Source organism: Silurus meridionalis, chromosome 8 (genome assembly GCF_014805685.1).
Source record: "Silurus meridionalis isolate SWU-2019-XX chromosome 8, ASM1480568v1, whole genome shotgun sequence".
In the NCBI taxonomy this organism is placed as follows: domain Eukaryota; kingdom Metazoa; phylum Chordata; class Actinopteri; order Siluriformes; family Siluridae; genus Silurus; species Silurus meridionalis.
Window position 1 is genome coordinate 26,916,879 of NC_060891.1, and position 17,480 is coordinate 26,934,358.

The 17,480-nt window shown below is 41.0% G+C and overlaps 1 protein-coding gene across 4 annotated transcripts in view; it reads left to right on the forward strand.

The window, feature by feature from the left end:
- dlgap2a (discs, large (Drosophila) homolog-associated protein 2a) overlaps window positions 1-7,850 on the forward strand; it is a 261,204-nt gene extending 253,354 nt beyond the window's left edge. For all 4 annotated transcript variants that reach the window (XM_046855466.1, XM_046855468.1, XM_046855467.1 and 1 more), the window contains 5 exons: window positions 2,978-3,063; window positions 4,127-4,590; window positions 4,714-4,805; window positions 6,605-6,757; window positions 7,141-7,850. In XM_046855466.1, the coding sequence (XP_046711422.1) occupies window positions 2,978-3,063; window positions 4,127-4,590; window positions 4,714-4,805; window positions 6,605-6,757; window positions 7,141-7,341 (996 nt within the window). In that variant the 3' untranslated portion in view covers window positions 7,342-7,850. The remainder of the gene's footprint in view (window positions 1-2,977; window positions 3,064-4,126; window positions 4,591-4,713; window positions 4,806-6,604; window positions 6,758-7,140) is intronic.
- Window positions 7,851-17,480: the final 9,630 nt, after the last annotated feature.

A 17,480-nucleotide genomic window follows, 5' to 3' on the forward strand; every position in this document is an offset into this window, starting at 1 on the left:
ATTCATTCTCACTGTATGAGATTCCTGTGTGTGATGCGGCGCTCTGTTCTACTGTTTCTCTATAATATTGATGCTTCCCAGAGCCGGGGCGTTATAATGATGGTATTAAGAGGTACAACAATACACAGGACAACAATGAAGGCCTGGGTGTGAAACGCACGGCCAGACACCATCAGAGACGCAGTTTTAGGGAAATAAATCAACATCTTGTGACCAATCAGAATGGTGTAATTACTAATATTCTACTGCTGTACATATATTATTTTATAATAGAATGTCGACAGGATGGAGTGCAGAATGGAATGTGTGTGTGTGTGTGTGTGTGTGTGTGTGTGTGTGTGTGTGTGTGTGTGTGTGTGTGTATGTGTGTGTTCTGTTTTCTGTTCGTCTGTTTAATAATTTTCTCTCTCTGAATCCCTCCTCTGTTTGCATAGTAAATCAAAGTGTACTTTCAGGAGCGCTTCAATCGCTACCATTAATCATCCCACCATGATTTGCAAATGTTTGTGCGTGTGTGTGTGTGTGTGTGTGTGTGTGTGTGTGTGTGTGGTCCCTGACCCAATAATTTCCTTCATATAAGCCTGAGGCCCTTTTTTCTCACTAGTCTAAGAGAGTCACTGATCTCTGATTAGGTCCTGAGTAGAGTAATGGCTGATCCTGAATCAGCTGTATTGAGGATCATTAGCAGGGATTAGCCCTTTAGCGGTTAACTAAATGTAGACACTGGATAAGGTCGAGGACTGGGTTTGTGCTAGTTAGATATAGTTAGTGATCTAAGATCACCTGCTCTAAGACCTAGTTCTGGGGCAGGATTGACTGATCATAGATCAGCTGTAATTGAGATATTACATTATCACTGTAATGTCACTGATCTTGGATCAGTTATAATAAGGATGACAGAGCTATTGATTGGCAACTGATCTTAAATCAGTTCTATGCATTATATAATTGATCTGAGATCAGTGACAGTATCTAACCAGCATGACACAGTTCTTATAACAGATCAGTTATCTGGAGAAAATGCTAATTATTTCTAATGCTCTTTAGGTACTGATACTCATTCTGGATTAGTTATTACAAGAATTGGTGCTATTTATTAATCATGGTAAATATATTAATTGATCTCAGATCAGTTATAAGGATGGACATTTTTATGTATTTCTAGTGTTGGTTAGATCCTCTCACTGATTTCAGATCAGTTATATGGACAGAAACGTTCTTTTGGCTTCTCCCATTAGGGGGCCCCACAGCGGATCATCCGTCTCCATCCCCCCCTGTCCTCTACATCTGCCTCTTTCACACCAACTACCTGCATGTCTTCCCTCACCACATCCATAAACCTCCTCCTTGGTCTTCCTCTTTTCCTCCTTCCTGGTGTCTCCATCCTCAGCATTTTCCTACTAATATACCCCATGTCTCTCCTCTGCACATGTCCAAACCATCTCAATCTCACCTCCCTCACCTTGTTTCCAAAACATCCTACATGCGCTGTCCCTCTAATAAACCCATTTCTGATCCTGTCCATCGTTGTCACTCCCAACGAACATCTCAACATCTTCAGCTCTGCTACCTCCAGCTCCACCTCCTGTCTTTTACTCAATGCCACTGTCTCTAATCCATACAACATCTCAGGTCTCACCACAGTCCTATAAACTTTCCCTTTCACTCACAGATACTCTTCTATCACAAATCACTCCTGCTATCACTCTTTTCCACCCACTCCACCCTGCCTGCACTCTTTTCTTCACTTCTCTAACACACTCTCCATTACTCTGCACTGTTGACCCCAGGTACCTGAACTCCGCCACCTTTTCCACCTCTTCTCCCTGCAACCGCACCCCTCCACTGCCCTCCCTCTCATTCACACACATGTACTCTGTCTTACTCCTACTGACTTTCATTCTCCTTCTCTCCAGCATGTACCTTCACCTCTCCAGGCTCTTTTCCACCTGCTCACTACTCTCACCACAAATCACAATATCATCCACAAACATCATAGCCCAGGGAGACTCCTGTCTGACCTCGTCTGTCAACCTGTCCATAACCATTGCAAACAGGAAAGGGCTCAGAGCCGATCCTTGATGCAGTTCCACCTTCACCTTGAACCACTCTGTCGTTCCTACTGCACACTTCACTGTTGTCACACTGTCCTCATACATGTCCTGCACCACCCTCACATACTTCTCTGACACACCAGACTTCCTCATACAATACCACAACTCCTCACTCCACCCTGTCGTACGCTTTCTCTAAATCCACAAACACACGATGCAACTCCTTCTGACCTTCTCTATACTTCTCCATCAACATTCTCAAAGCAAATACTGCGTCCTAAGTGTATATGGACGAAACACTATTTATTATTTAATGGTCTGTTAGATATTCTCACTGATTTTGGATAAGTTACAATAAGGCTGGTAATTAATATTTTATGCATTTTTCAACATGTTCTGTGGAAAATAATTAATTTCTCAAATTAAAAAAGTGTAATGTTTGTTTTGTTATTATTGTTTATTATTTCAAATGTCTTCAAATGTTATGACACATAGTTCCTGATCTCGGATCAGTCATAGGGGATGGAAATGAGACTGTTAATGCTTATAGGATGCAGTTGTTGATCTGGGATCAGTTATAATGCTCACAAACTGCTCCTCATATAAAGGAGACAAAAGGTCACTAATCTTGGATCAGTCATAATGATGTTTTTCTTACTCTTTGTTCTAAAAAGTCACTGATCTTAGATCAGTTACAGAACAGATTGTTGTACTTTTGTGAATGTGAATGAAAATCATTTGCTGATCTGGGTTCAGTTGTAATGAGAACATTGGCATTTCCATTCCATGTGTGTATTCTATCATTGAGCTGGGATCCGCTGTATCTGAGTCGTGTTGTTGCTTTTATATACATGTGTATAAACTTGAGTTGCTGAGCTCAGATCAGCTTCTATATGAATGGTGGTGTGTTTTGTTCACCCCAGGTGGAGGCGGCTACGGATTCCGAGTCGGAGAGCAGAGGATTACGAGAATATCATTCTGTAGGGATCCAGGTGGAAGATGACAAACGGTAACTTAGCAATTTTCCGTTACTGTGTTTTTTCTGGGGTAAAAAGGGAGATTTACGTGAATCCAAGTGAGATACGGAGCTTCTTCTGATATTGCAGCTACTTTGAGTTTGAGTAAATGTGTTTGTACAGTAAATCCTGTTGCACAATTCTTTTTCAGAATGTTTTATTCGAAGCAAACTGATGATCAGAGTCGGAGATAAACGGTGAAAGTGCATGGGGAAAAGAAATGCAAAAAAATACTAACTAATACGAAATTATATAATTAATAGAAATTACTTATGATGATGATGATTAGGGGCGGATCAGCGGATCATCTGTCTGTCTGTCTGTCTGTCTGTCTGTCTGTCTGTATTACTTTCTCTCTCTTTTTTGCTTTCTCTCTGTCTGTCTTTTTGTTTCAGTTCGTCTGTATGTCTGTCTCACTTTCACTCTTTCTATTTCGATCTATCTATCTATCTATCTATCTATCTATCTATCTATCTATCTATCTATCTATCTATCTATCTATCTATCTATCTATCTATCTATCTATCTACCTGTATTACTTTCTTTCTCTTTCTTGCTTTCTCTCTGTCTGTCTTTTTGTTTCTGTCTGTCTGTCTGTCTGTCTGTCTGTCTGTCTGTCTGTCTGTCTCACTTTCACTCTTTCACTCTATCTATCTATCTATCTATCTATCTATCTATCTATCTATCTATCTATCTATCTATCTGTCTGTCTGTCTGTCTGTCTGTCTGTCTGTCTGTCTGTCTGTCTGTCTGTATGTTTAACTGTTTGTCTATCTATCTATATGTCTGTATTACTTTCTCTCTTGCTTGCTTTGTCTCTGTTTATCTTTCTGTCTCAATTTCTCTGTCTGTCAGTTTGTCTTTGTTTTTGTCTGTCTCACTTTCACTCACTTTTTATTTCTATGTCTATCTATCTATCTATCTATCTATCTATCTATCTATCTATCTATCTATCTATCTATCTATCTATCTATCTATCTATCTATCTATTTGTCTGTTTCACTCTTTCTATCTGTCTTTTCCTTTTGTTTGTAATTCTGTCTCTCTCCGTCTCAGCGTGGGCCGGTTTAAGCGCTCTAACAGCGTGACAGCAGCAGTGCAGGCTGACCTGGAGCTGGAGGGTTTCCCTGCGATGGAGGATAAAAGTCTGCAGTTTGGAGGCGGTGGTCTGCAGAGGCACAGTGAGCCGAGTACGCCCACGCAGTACGGCGCAGTGAGAACTGTTCGCACGCAGGGCCTGTTCAGTTACCGTGATGACTACCGCTCTGCCAACGAGCCATCCAGCCCGCAGCGCAGTGCGGAACCCTGGCGCGAGCCCTCAGTGCCCTCCGTGCCCGCAGTGCCCACCGTGGCCGTAACGGTTACTCCGCCCCAGGCCTCCGACTCGGGCCGGGCGTCGCCCTCGGCCAGGAGGGACGGCACCTGGTTCATGCAGCTGTTGCACGGCGAGACCAAGAGGATGGAGGGATGGTGTAAAGAGATGGAGGGAGAGGCTGAGGAGAACGACCTGTCTGAGGAGAGTGAGTCCAAAACACTGACCATCAGAAATTATAGAGCCCAATGTTGGAGGATCTTCTGAATATGTGTGTGTGTGTGTGTGTGTGTGTGTGTGTGTGTGTGTGTGTGTGTGTGTGTGTGTATAGTTTTAGGTAAGATCCGGAGTGCAGTGGGCAGCGCTCAGCTCCTCATGTCCCAGAAATTCCAGCAGTTTTATTGGCTGTGTCAGCAAAATCTGGTAGGTTACACACCATTTGTGTGTGTGTGTGTGTGTGTGTGTGTGTGTGTGTGTGTGTGTGTGTGTGTGTGTGTGTGTGTGTGTGTACATTAATTTGCCAAAGCATGATGTGTTTATGCGTCTGTCTGTATCTCTGTATATGTGTGTGCTTGTGTGACTTTTATGTCTGTGCATTGGGAATAGTGGTGATCAGTGATTGGTCCTTGGGAATAGTGGTGATCAGTTATTAACATTGGGAATAGTGGTGATCAGTGATTAGTTGTTAGGAATAGTGGTGATCATTGATTGGTCCTTGGGAATAGTGGTGATCAGTGATTGGTCCTTGGGAATAGTGGTGATCAGTGATTGGTCGTTGGGAATAGTGGTGATCAGTTATTGGTCATGGGGAATAGTGGTGATCAGTGATTTGTCATGGGGAATAGTGGTGATCAGTGATTGGTTTTTGGGAATAGTAGTGATTGTTTTTTGGGAACAGTGGTTATTACTGATTGGTTGTTGTGATCAGTGTAAAGGCCAGTGCTTGTGTGTACAGGTGGTGGTCTACAGACTGATGATTCCCCTGGAACATCTCACAAGCTTGGAAGCGATAGCTGATTCATGTAAACTAAGAATTGCCGTAACGTCTTGGCTGTGTAACCTGATTCTGAACATGAGCAACTTTCCCTTCGTTACTTCCAGACATCAGAAATCGTAACGCATTCGGTTAATTGGCTTGTTATCTTCTTTAGCGTCATAGTGCATTTTGAGAAGCAAACTTTGCACATTTGATGCTGCCAATATCGTCAATATCGACAAGAACCGCTTTGATTCGTGACAGGCAATTATTTATATAATCGCATTAAAAAAACGAGTCATAGCAGGGCAATTTGATTAAACTTTCTTCCAACTCACCTCAAATGACTTACTAATTGGAGTTTGATGAAGCGCAAAACTTATTAAGGATCCGTCAGGAAAAGTGTCAATGTAGTGAGCAGAACTTGAGGAAGCTTCAGGGAGATATTTCTATTCACTTCTATTAGCGCTGACTACTCATGAGGACATCTAGTGGAGAAGTGCTGAACTGCAAGTTCATTAACGTCAGTAGTGAAGGGACCTAGGAGACCTTTTCAGTTTAAAGTGCGTGCGTGTGTGTGTGTGTGTGTGTGTGTGTGTGTGTGTGTGTGTGTGTGTGTGTGTGTATACCCAGTATCTGATTATTCTGAAAGCAGGAGATTGTGTTCTTATTACCTGAGAGCAGGAGGAACTTCACTGCATTAGAGACTGGAATAATCAGAAGAGTGAATAGTATGCAGTGTGAGGTGTTAACACTCACACAACAATTACAAAACAAACAAATATGTTTCTTCACTGTTACTGTTTACCTCCAACAAACACCTGCACAAATGTTTTACACAATAATCAATAATCAATAACACTGGATTTATATCAGACACCTGCATTACAGTTTTTCTCAGTCGCTTTGGAGCGTTTCTCAGATCAGAAATGAAATTCTCAAAACTACTTGTTCAACCTTCACATCTATTTATCTTTCAGACAGACAGACAGACAAACAAACAGACAGACAGACAGACATACAGACAGACAGACAGACAGACAGACAGACAGATAGATAGATAGATAGATAGATAGATAGATAGATAGATAGATAGATAGATAGATAGATAGATAGATAGATAGATAGATAGATAGATAGATAGATAGATAGATAGATAGATAGATAGATAGATAGAAATAATAACTGATGTATGAACTTCACTGTGTAATTCAGTGTGAAATGTTGAACCCTGTACCCACTGCAGGACCCAAGTGCCATGCCACGACCCACCTCTCAGGACCTGGCTGGATTCTGGGACCTGCTGCAGCTCTCCATCGACGACGTCACCTCCAAATTCGATGAGCTTCAGAAGATCAAGAGCAATGATTGGAGGATTATAGAAAGTCCTGTGAAGAAGGTGAGCTCTGAGCTTGGATATCAAACCCCCTCAAACACTGATACATCAAACACGTCATTCTTACAACCTTCCTTTTCTGATTTACATAATTTAAGAATTCATCATTTTTCCAATTTGATTTCACCTTCAGTAAAATAATAGAAAATCAGCAGGAAACGGAATGAAACAGATCAGTTCACAGCGTCCACAGCTGCTCCTGCACTAACTGCTCCAGGCCACCAGGGGTCGACATTTCCAACCATTTCCAACAGCTGCTCTGACAAACGAATGCTTTTTATCATTATAATATCATCATAATACGTTATCGTTTCTATAGCAACAGCTCCTTCACAAGAACTCGTACTTCTTTTAACCATCCTTTTTTTCTTGTTTGTTAATTTCAGCTCCCGCCCCCTGTACCAAAGAAGATGCTGAAGAAGAGCGTGACGCGGGAGAAGTCCCTGGATCTTCCTGACCGACAGAGACAGGAAGCCCGGAGGCGTCTCATGGCTGCCAAAAGAGCGGCGTCGTTTCGGCAGAACTCGGCGACCGAGCGAGCCGACAGCATCGAGATTTACATCCCTGAGGCACAGACGAGACTCTGAGAGACTCTCCACAGCTTCATCACCACCACCATCATCATCCCCATCATCATCATCATCATAATCATCATCATTATATTCAACCAGCAAGACATTGATACAGAATTTCCCAAATTAGATATCTCATCTCTGGCAAAAAAAAATATTTCGATGTAATTAGTGAAGATTATGATTTAGATCGATGGTATGAGTGTGTGAAAGGTGTGAGGAGAAATTAACCCCTGATCACCATGTATCACTAAGTTCGGGTTATTCAGTAGGTGACGTGAGTAAACAAAACAAAACACAGCATTTGGCTCGACCAGTGTGTGTAAGCAAAACGGTGCTTTTTAGATTCTTCAAGTGCTATTACTGACACTACGCTCAGGAACCAGCACCAGCACCCCACCGCTTTTCATCCTGTCCCTGCCCCTCTCCCTGCCCCGTCCCTACCCGTGCCCCTGCTGATGCCCCTACCCTGTCCCTGTGCCTGCCCCTGTGCCTGCCCATGCTCCTGCTAATGCCCCTGCTCATGCCCCCGCCCCTGTGCCTGCCCCTGTTAATGCCCCTGCCCCTGCCGCTACCCTGTCCCTACCCCTGTCCCTGCCCCTACCCTGTCCCTGCCCCTGTCCCTGTCCCTACCCCTGCTGATGCTGATGCTGTTTTGCAGCACCTCACCGCTTTCCATTCTGCCCCTGCCCCTGTCCTTGCCAATGCCCCTGCCCCAGCCCATGTGCCTGCCCCTGCCCCTGTGCCTGCCCCTGTCCCTGCCCATGCCCCTGTTAATGCCCCTGCCCTACCCTGTCCCTGCCCCTGTCCCTGTCCCTGTCCCTGTCCCTACCCCTGCTGATGCTGATGCTGTTTTGCAGCACCTCACCGGTTTCCATTCTGCCCCTGCCCCTGTCCTTGCCAATGCCCCTGCCCCAGCCCATCTGCTGCCCCTGTCCCTGTGCCTGCGCCTGCCCCTGCCCCTGTCGCTACCCCTGCCCCTGTTCATGCTGATGCTCATGTTGATACTGATGCTTTTTTGTTGTTGATGGGGTCAGGAGGGGTTTTTTTTTCATCATGCCATTTCTCTCCCTCTCTTTTTCTCTTTCTACCCTTCACTTTCTCTTTCTATATCTGCATACAATATTGCCAAAGCATCAGTAAGAACAGAATGGAGACTAATAAAATGTCTATGATTTTTTATTAGTAATAATATATATATATATTATTTATTTACTTATCCATTTGTTTAAATGTTTGTTTATTTATTTATATTTATTGATCTTTTCTCGCTTTATTTCCTTCACTTTCTCTCAATCTCTCTCTTTCTCGATCTATCAATCTTGCTTTCGGTCTCTTCTTTTCTCTTAATTGGCACGATGGTCTGCATACAATATTTTTTATACAATAATGTTATTATTATTATTATTAATAATAGTATATTATTATTGGTTTTTAATTGATCTATTTGTTTATTTGTTTATTTATTTATTTATTTATTTATTCATTCATTTATCCCTCTCTTTTGCTCTCAGAATACAGATTGGGTATTACTGCCAAGAAATGTCTCACTGGTTCCTGACTAATTTCAGGGAAGTGGTTGCTCAGTGGTTAAGGCTCTGGGTTAATGATCAGAAGGTCAATGGTTCAAGCCCTGGTATTGACAAGCTCCCACTCTTACAGCCCTTAAGAAAGGCCCTTAGTGCTGCTGACCCCATGCTCTGACCACAGTTTTCCAACATGTAATGTACATGTGCAAAGCACCTTTACTTTTACACAGAAAAGGTTTATCCAGAAGCTACCACCAGGGGGACGTATGCAAAGTTTATTACCGTAATCATAATTCAGATCTTTCGAAACCCTCATATGTAAATGAACAAAAAAAAAGTGCAGAGAATTGAATACCTCAAATGTCAAAACCTGCACTGAAAGTCTCAAATTGAATCTCATCACTCAGGTAGACAAAAATCTGTCATGAAAAAAAACATGCGTACAAATTTTCCCCAGCAAGCTCCTGATATCTGCTTTACGTTCCCCTAAATATTTTTCATCATAGTCTCATATTCAGCTCCTTCGCTTTATTTCTCATTCTGTAGAAACATATTTTATTTGTATTTTTCTCTGATGGGTTTGATCTTCTGAATCGATGATGATAATGATGAGGGAAGGGTAAGGTAGATGTTTAAATCTGGAAAAAGGGGGAAGGGGGGTCCAGAATTTTCACATTCATCTTTCTAAATATTCTCGTGTATGTAGGTCCAAGGGAAATATTGTTTATTGTTGTTTTCACAGGTATAGTTGCAGTTGAATTGTGAGGTCACGCAAGGTCATGTGCAGATGGGGAGTGTTTATTTATTCATTTATATATTCATTTATTCATATAGACACCTTTTCCTTAGGACGGTAGGGTCCGTGTACTTTCAACTGCCTTTTTTCTTCCCTTTTGTGGCAGTAAAAAAAACGGCATGAGTTGCTTTTGATTTGCAGAATACGAGCTCTGAGAAAATTTCCTGGAGAAACTCCCTCGTTCGCGTTCCTCTTTTCCGTCCTCGTGAGTGAAATGACAACAATATACAGCAATCAGTGTCATGTGGTATACGGGATGAGAGATCTATAATGGGAGGTGGTGGCTTGGTGGTTAAGGCGTTAGACTTTGAATCTAAAGGTTGTGAGTTCAAATCCCAGCCACACCAAGAGACCACGCCTGGGCCCTTGAGCAAGGCCCTTAACCCTGTAGTTGTTTAGGTGTATGAATGAGAATGAGAAATGTAAGTTGCTCTGGATAAGAGTGTCCGCCAAATGCTACAAACACAATCAAAATTCTTTTCTTCCTATCAACTCACAAAGTATCAAAAACTTGCTTTTGAAGACGTACTCGTCTATTTAACATAAGGACATTATCAGGCACTCATGTGGACTTGGATTTGGATTTGATACGATTCCCTTCTTTTTGGGAGATTTTATTATCCTTTTCTCTGCTTCTGAAGTTTTAATACAACTGAGCAGTTATGGGGTTAAGGGGCCTTACTCAGGGGCCCAGAAAAGGAAGCTTGGTGTGGCTGGAATTTGATCTCACAACCTTCTGATCCACAGTCCCACACCTGACCATAAGATTGCTATGTTCTCCTTTTTGAACATCCCAGTCTTATTTGTGCTTATCAAATCACAAGGGTGTTGTGTAGGTGAGGTGAGGAGGTCTGGGGTGCAGACAGCATTGCATGAGATCTTCCACTTCAACCCATGTGAAGTATATCTTCATGGAGCTGTCTGTCCACAGGGGCATCGTCTTTGTCACTGTCAAGCACATATGGCTGGAAATGGCAGGTGTCCCAATACTTTTGGCAGATATGAGAGTGTTTAAAGCTAATTGAAAACGGTCCTAGGAGTGTTATTTGGCCTTGAGTAGGTGATCGACAGCTGTTTCAGAGAGAACATTTCTGAAAACTCACTGATCTTTCAGTTCACTTTTTTAACAAAAATTTTGCTTCAAATCATTTTTTTCCACCTGATGCCTTTTGACATAAAATGGATTTCGAGCCAACAATCATACAACCACTCTATTACTATTACTGACAGTCTACAGCATTACATCACATAAACCATTCAGCTTGTTCTTGCAACGTTTTATTTCCCTCCAATTTCTCTTGACCACGAAAAGGACAGATCTGCTCATTACTCGTGCTGTTTGTTATCTTCACAGGATTGACAATTTGCTCAAATGACTTAAAGTCAACACAAAACATCGGCTGTATTGCTCATGCTAGACCCCCCACCGCCACCGTCTGACAAATTGGATGAGCGTGAATCACCAAGAGATTGTCTGAAGTTATCCGTGACCTTTCAGAGGACCATCCTGTTATCTCTGGTGTTCCTTCAAGACAGATGGTGATGAGACACGATGTGTCATTTGGTTCCTGCACAGAGGCAGCACTGTGATTAATCTCACCATCAAAATACCGAACTTCAGAGCTTCGGTTTCAACAACTTACAGTTTTTTCTTTATACAGCCCTCAGTTCCTCGGGTGAAGGTTCCGGTCTTGTGTTCAGGGAAGCCTGAAGAAAATGTCTGTTCTTTTAGATCTAAGGAGTAAAGTCCCTGGATTAAAGTGTCCACCAAAATTGCTGGACTAAAACTCATAATTATGAGTAATTATAATGTAAATTTAGTTTTACAGGTGTTCGTTTCTGGACTGTAGTTTCTACACATTAGTCCTTGAACAATAGCTCCTAGACATTAGTTCCTGGATTAGAGCTCTCAAATGTTAGTTCCTGGATTACAGCCCAGATTTAGTCATTAAATCAACCCTAGTTCCTAGACTACAGCTTCAATGCATTTGCACCTGGACTAACGTTCTTAAGCATTAGTTCCTGGACAATAGCCCATAGGCAGTAGTCCCTGGCATAGAGCTCTCAGGCATTAGTTCCTGAACTACACAGCCCAGGTATTAGTTCCTGGACTGCAGTTCCCAGGCCTTTTTTCCTGGACTGTTGCTCCTAGACATTAGTTACTGGATTATAGTTCCCAGTCATTGATTCCTGGACTACAGCTTCAAGTAATTTGTTCCTAGACTAAAGTTCCCAAGTATTAGTTCCTGGGCTATAACCCCTAGGCATTAGTCTCTGGAATAAATCTCTCAGACATGGGACTAGACATCCAGACATTAGTTCCTGGATGATAGCTCCCACAAATTGGTCTTTGTATTTAAATTCCTAGACATTAGTTCCTAGGCTACACCTTGAAGCTTTAGCCTAGGAACTAATGTCTAGGAATTCAAGTACAAAGACCAATTTGTGGGAGCTATCATCCAGGAATCTCTGAGTTTAGTCAGGAACAAATGTCTGGGAGCTCTAGTTCTGGAACTATACCTGAGAATAGAGTTCTCAGGTTTAGTTCCAGAACTAGAGCTCCCAGACATTTGTTCCTGGACTAGAGCTCCCAGAGATTAGTTGCTGAAAGAGAGTTCCCAGGTTTTAGTTCCTGAACTATATCCACTGTACTTCCCAGTCTTCAGTTCTTGGACAACAGCTCCCAGGCATGCATTCATGGACTAGGGCTACCAGGCATTAGTTTCTAATATAGAGCTCCAATGCATTTGTTCCTGTTGCTCCTAGATATTAGTTCTTGTACTGTAGTTCCCAGGCATTAGTTCTTGGCTAAACATTTCTCTGTTCTCTGCTTGGATTCCTGTCTTTAAATCTCTTGGCTCATCTACTTCCCAGAGCTGAAACTCCTGAGTGTTTCTGTGCTTTCTAATTCTGCCCTCTTGGTTCCTGGATTAAAAAGTGTCCATGAAATTACTGGATTTAACGTCTTGGATTATAGTTCCACAGACATTAGTTCCTAATCTTAAATATCTTGATGCAAGTTGCTGGACTGAGGTGTCTGAGCTAAAATACTCTTCTTAAGCTCCTGAGATAAAACAACTTCCCTCCGCTTTTAAACAACAAACCCGCTGGATTCTAAACAAGAGTATGAAATTCCTGCCTCCAAATTTTTTTTTTCTCTGCAGTTTGGTTGTTGAGTTCCTAATTTCATAAATCCACCCACTTCCTATGCTGCTAACTTCAGAACCTGGATTTTAGTTTCAAGAACAGCTTCCTGTTTTTGTTTTGATTTGTTTTTTAATATATGACCTTATATGATTTTTGGGTTATTCTTTGCTAATGTCAGTTTGAGATGTGTGTTTTAAAAAAAGCCTGAGTGATCATGCACACTTCCTGTTTTGCTCAGAGGGAGAAAGGAAGTGTTAACATGGCAGGTGTGTGTGGAACACAGAGCTTCCTCAGATGACATTTGGCCTGTCTTGTCTTAACACACACACACACACACACACACACACACAAAGCACAGCAAGGCTTGTCAGAAGATTGTGATAAGATATGCCGGAGACCTTGTTCCTGGCAGGCGCTCGCACGTGCCACATTTCGCCTTTCCTTTATTTTTGACCTTTAATAGTAATTTTAGATCAGACTGTCACCTCAGACACTGCGGTACATCTGTTTCGACCCAGATATCCGATACGAAAGATTTAAATACGACTGTCCAAATCAAACGTGTCTCCTGAAGACCAAATTATCTACTCATGAGAATATTTTTACATTTATATATTTATATTTTTATATCACCTGGTCATAAGTATGGTGCTTTTTAAGCATTGCATTCCGCTTTTTGTCCCAATTTGCTCTTATAATTCTCTCCACTCTTCTGGGAAGATGTTCCACTAGTTCACATTCATCTCAAAGGTGTTCAGTAGGGTTGAGCCCAGAGCTCTATAGCAGGAGATCTACAACTCCAAACCAGGTTTGGGTTATCTAAGTTATTCAGAATCAGTTTATCCCTCACATTATATCCAAGATATATTGTGCTTCTCCTGCTACTAGTAAACCCTCTCGTGACTCTTCCCCCATCAGTGCATTCCTTTATCAGCATCAAATTATTATTATTGTTTTTCTGCAATTTAATTTCTGAAATTCCTGCACTAAAGGTTTTTTGGACTATAAATCCCAGGCATTAGTTCCTGAGCTAACACCCCTGGACTAAAAATACGATTTGGTAGTGCATTGTTAACGTTTAATAGTTAGACATTAGACCCTGGACTGTATTTCCCACACTTTAGTTCCTGGACTGTATTTCCCTGGCATTAGTTCCTGGACTATATTTTACTGGCATTAGTTCTTGGACTGTAATTCCCTGGCATTAGTTCCTGGACTGTATTTCCCAGGCATTAGTTCCTGGACTATATTTCCTGCTCTTTAGTTCCTGGACTGTATTTCCCTGGCATTAGTTCCTGGACTATATTTCCCTGGCATTAGTTCCTGGACTATATTTCTCTGGCATTAGTTCCTGGACTATATTGTCCTGGCATTAGGTCCTGGACTATATTTCCCGCACTTTAGTTTCTAGACTATAGATCCTGGCATTAGTTCCTGAACTATATTTTTCTGGCATTAGTTCCTGGACTATTTTTCTCTGGTATTATTTACTGGACTATATTTCCATGGCATTAGATCCTGGACTATATTTCCTGCACTTTAGTTTTTAGACTATATTTCCCTGGCATTAGTTCCTAAACTATATTTTCCTGGCATTAGTTCCTGGACTATATTTTCCTGGCATTAGTTCCTGGACTATATTTCCCTGGCATTAGTTCCTGGACTATATTTCCTTGGCATTAGTTCCTGGACTATATTTCCCTGGCATTAGTTTTTGGGCGATATTTTCCTGGATTTGTCGCTCTATGTTGACAAAAATTCGGTCCGTGTAGGTTGCATTCGTTTGTTGTTGTTTTTTTATTGGCAATCAAAAAACAAAATGTAAATTATGATGCATTTTTTTTATATCAAAAACAAAAAGGGGGAAAAAACAGCTTTTTATTGTTTCTAAACACACAGAAAAGAAAATGACTTATTTATGCATTTTCTTTATTGGTTTAATCACTCTGTGTAGTCACAATCTCACAATACTGAATCTAATCAATGCCCTAAAGTGCACAGTGTAACTTTTTCAATCTAACATCCAATCTAATCTGGAGGTCTTTTTTTGAGAAGGAATTTCCAGTTTGGGGCAGTTTGCACCAATGATAAACAATCCAGTAGATGGTAGGGCAGGGCAGACAGGGTGAGGCAGGGCAGACAAGGTGAGGCAGGGCAGACAGGGTGGGGCAGGGGAGACAGGGCGGGGCAGGGCAGACAGGGCGGGGCAGGGGAGACAGGGCGGGTCAGGGGAGACAGGGCGAGGCAGGGCAGGGTGGGGTTTTGTTCAGGGTTGTTCTGTAATGATTGTGTGAAGATGTTTGCTAAATAACACTGTAAGAAAAGGAAATGTGTGGGACTCCCATTTCCTGTCCCTCAATTGTTGCTTTTGAAAAACACCTAGTGATCCATATGAACTTCTCAGAGTAAAGCCAGAATGCTGGATGAAGCCTCTGATTCTGTACTGATGGTTGATCAGTTAATTTTACATCCATTTTGTTTAAACCCCAAACCCAAATACCTCAAATAAAAAAAAATCTAATGGCAAAAAAAAATTATATAAATGATGAAATAGTTTTTAAACAGAATTATTTCATCATTTCAAGGCTTCATTCATCATTGTATGAAGGCAATGTAGACAGACCTGAATTTTTATTTCCTTTTTTTTTTTTAACCAAAAAAAAGCAACAGTTGGATGAAAAACATGTCCAATATAATACCACATTCCCAGAAACCATTGTACTCTGTGTCTTTTACCTTCCCCTCCATCTTAAAGTGATGATTATTTAATTCTACTCAGAGCTACTGATTAATGACTGAGAAATTACCGTAACAATGCGTATATTCACACTTAATCATGACGATATTTCGCTATGATGTGGAAAATCCTTGACGTATTTCTTCGTAACATGACACAGAGCCATGGCGGAGATTCCAGAGTATTAGTTTTGCCTTTATTTAATAAGCTTTTGTTGAGAGCATTTTATAGATTTTTTCTAAATACCCTAATTCTATGAAGGTGTGAATAAGGGTGGTCTTCTGGATTTTACAGGGAAAAGAAATATGAAAAATCTTAACCAGTAAGAGAAAAAAAAACACCCCATTTTTATTTCTATTTATTTCTTGGCAAGCGGTGACCGTGCTGAGACTAAGGGTGCCAAAAGTTTTGCAGCTACATTTTGCAGAAATCATACGCCGTATGGACCAAAGACACCTTTGTGGACACCTGAGCATTAGATTGGTATGAACTTTCAAAACATCTCATTCCACATTGAGTCCCCATTTGCTGTTATAAGCCTCCACTCTTCTGGGAAGATGTTCCTCTTGAGTTATTGTAAAGATTGGTGTAGATTCATTCAGTTATAAGGGTGTTAGCAAAGCCAGGTACTGATGTAGGTGAGATGAGGAGACCTGGGGTTCAGCCAGCATTCCAAATGATCTCAATAGGGTTTAGAGATTGATAGCAGGAGATCTTTCACTCCAACCTCATGTAAAGCAGATCTTCATGGAGCTGGGGCATTGTCATGCTGGAACAGGTTCTAATGAAGGGAAATGTTCATGCTCATGGATCCAAAGACGTCTAATACAATTGTGTGCCTCCAAACCAAAGTTTGGAGATGAATCACGTATTTCCTGAAAAGTCAAGTGTCCCAATACTTTTCTCCAAACTGTGTATAATCAAGCTACGATCTTTTACACTGAAGCGACCAGGATGAAGTTTCACATCGACGAATGCGTGGTGATCATCATTCCGAAGTGAGATCCATCTATATATTTCCTCTTACTTGAAATCATCCACATCCACCATGCATTACACCCAGAACCCATCTCCAGTGAAAACCGCTGTATGTTTTTATCACCTTGCAGTGGCGTCCTGGCCGAGAGATTCTCGCGATGAAAAAAAAGAAAGAAAGAAAAAGAAGATTGATATAATTAAAATCCAAAAGCGGTAGTCGTTTAGCTGAAAATATTTTCATTTATTATACTGTATAGCGTATCATATCAATACGAAGGAGGAATATAATACCAAATATTCATGATTTGTACAGAAATATATATATATAGATATATATAGATATATAAATATATAAATGACGCTTCATTGAAGCAGAACTATTTTCTGCTCTTAATCATGGTTTTGTTTCTTTACACTTTCGTTGCCTGGGTTGTTTTGATACGCTGTTATGATGGCATGCAAGGTACCTGATATTACTGAATGTCTGATTTATTATTAGCTTCATTGCCTTTTGTAACCGCGTTGTTGAACGTCATATGGGTTGATTCATTTGTTTTACATTTTATTGCACTAATAGATTTGAAATTTCATTCGATTTGATTCTGCCTCTTTCGTTTCGGGTTCAAAATCTGCTTCAGAGGCCTTTTACGGTCAGTTTTCAATCTTTGGGTTATCTTTTAAATGAGATGTTGGTTTATTTATCGGTCATCAAATGTAAATATTTCTGCCATTAAATTTTTTGGAAGAAAATGCTCTGCATTGTTTCGTTCTTTTGGAGCCGAATTTATTAATCTCATTTTATTTATTGGAAAGACAAAAACAGATTTTTATTCACTTAGGACCAAAATCGTAACTTAAATTTGTCTATTTAATGATATAACATTGTATGTATACATAATGCAGTGGATAGCCATCAGGGCCAGCAAGACCTTCTCTTCTGCCCTAAACACTCAGAATCACTGACTTA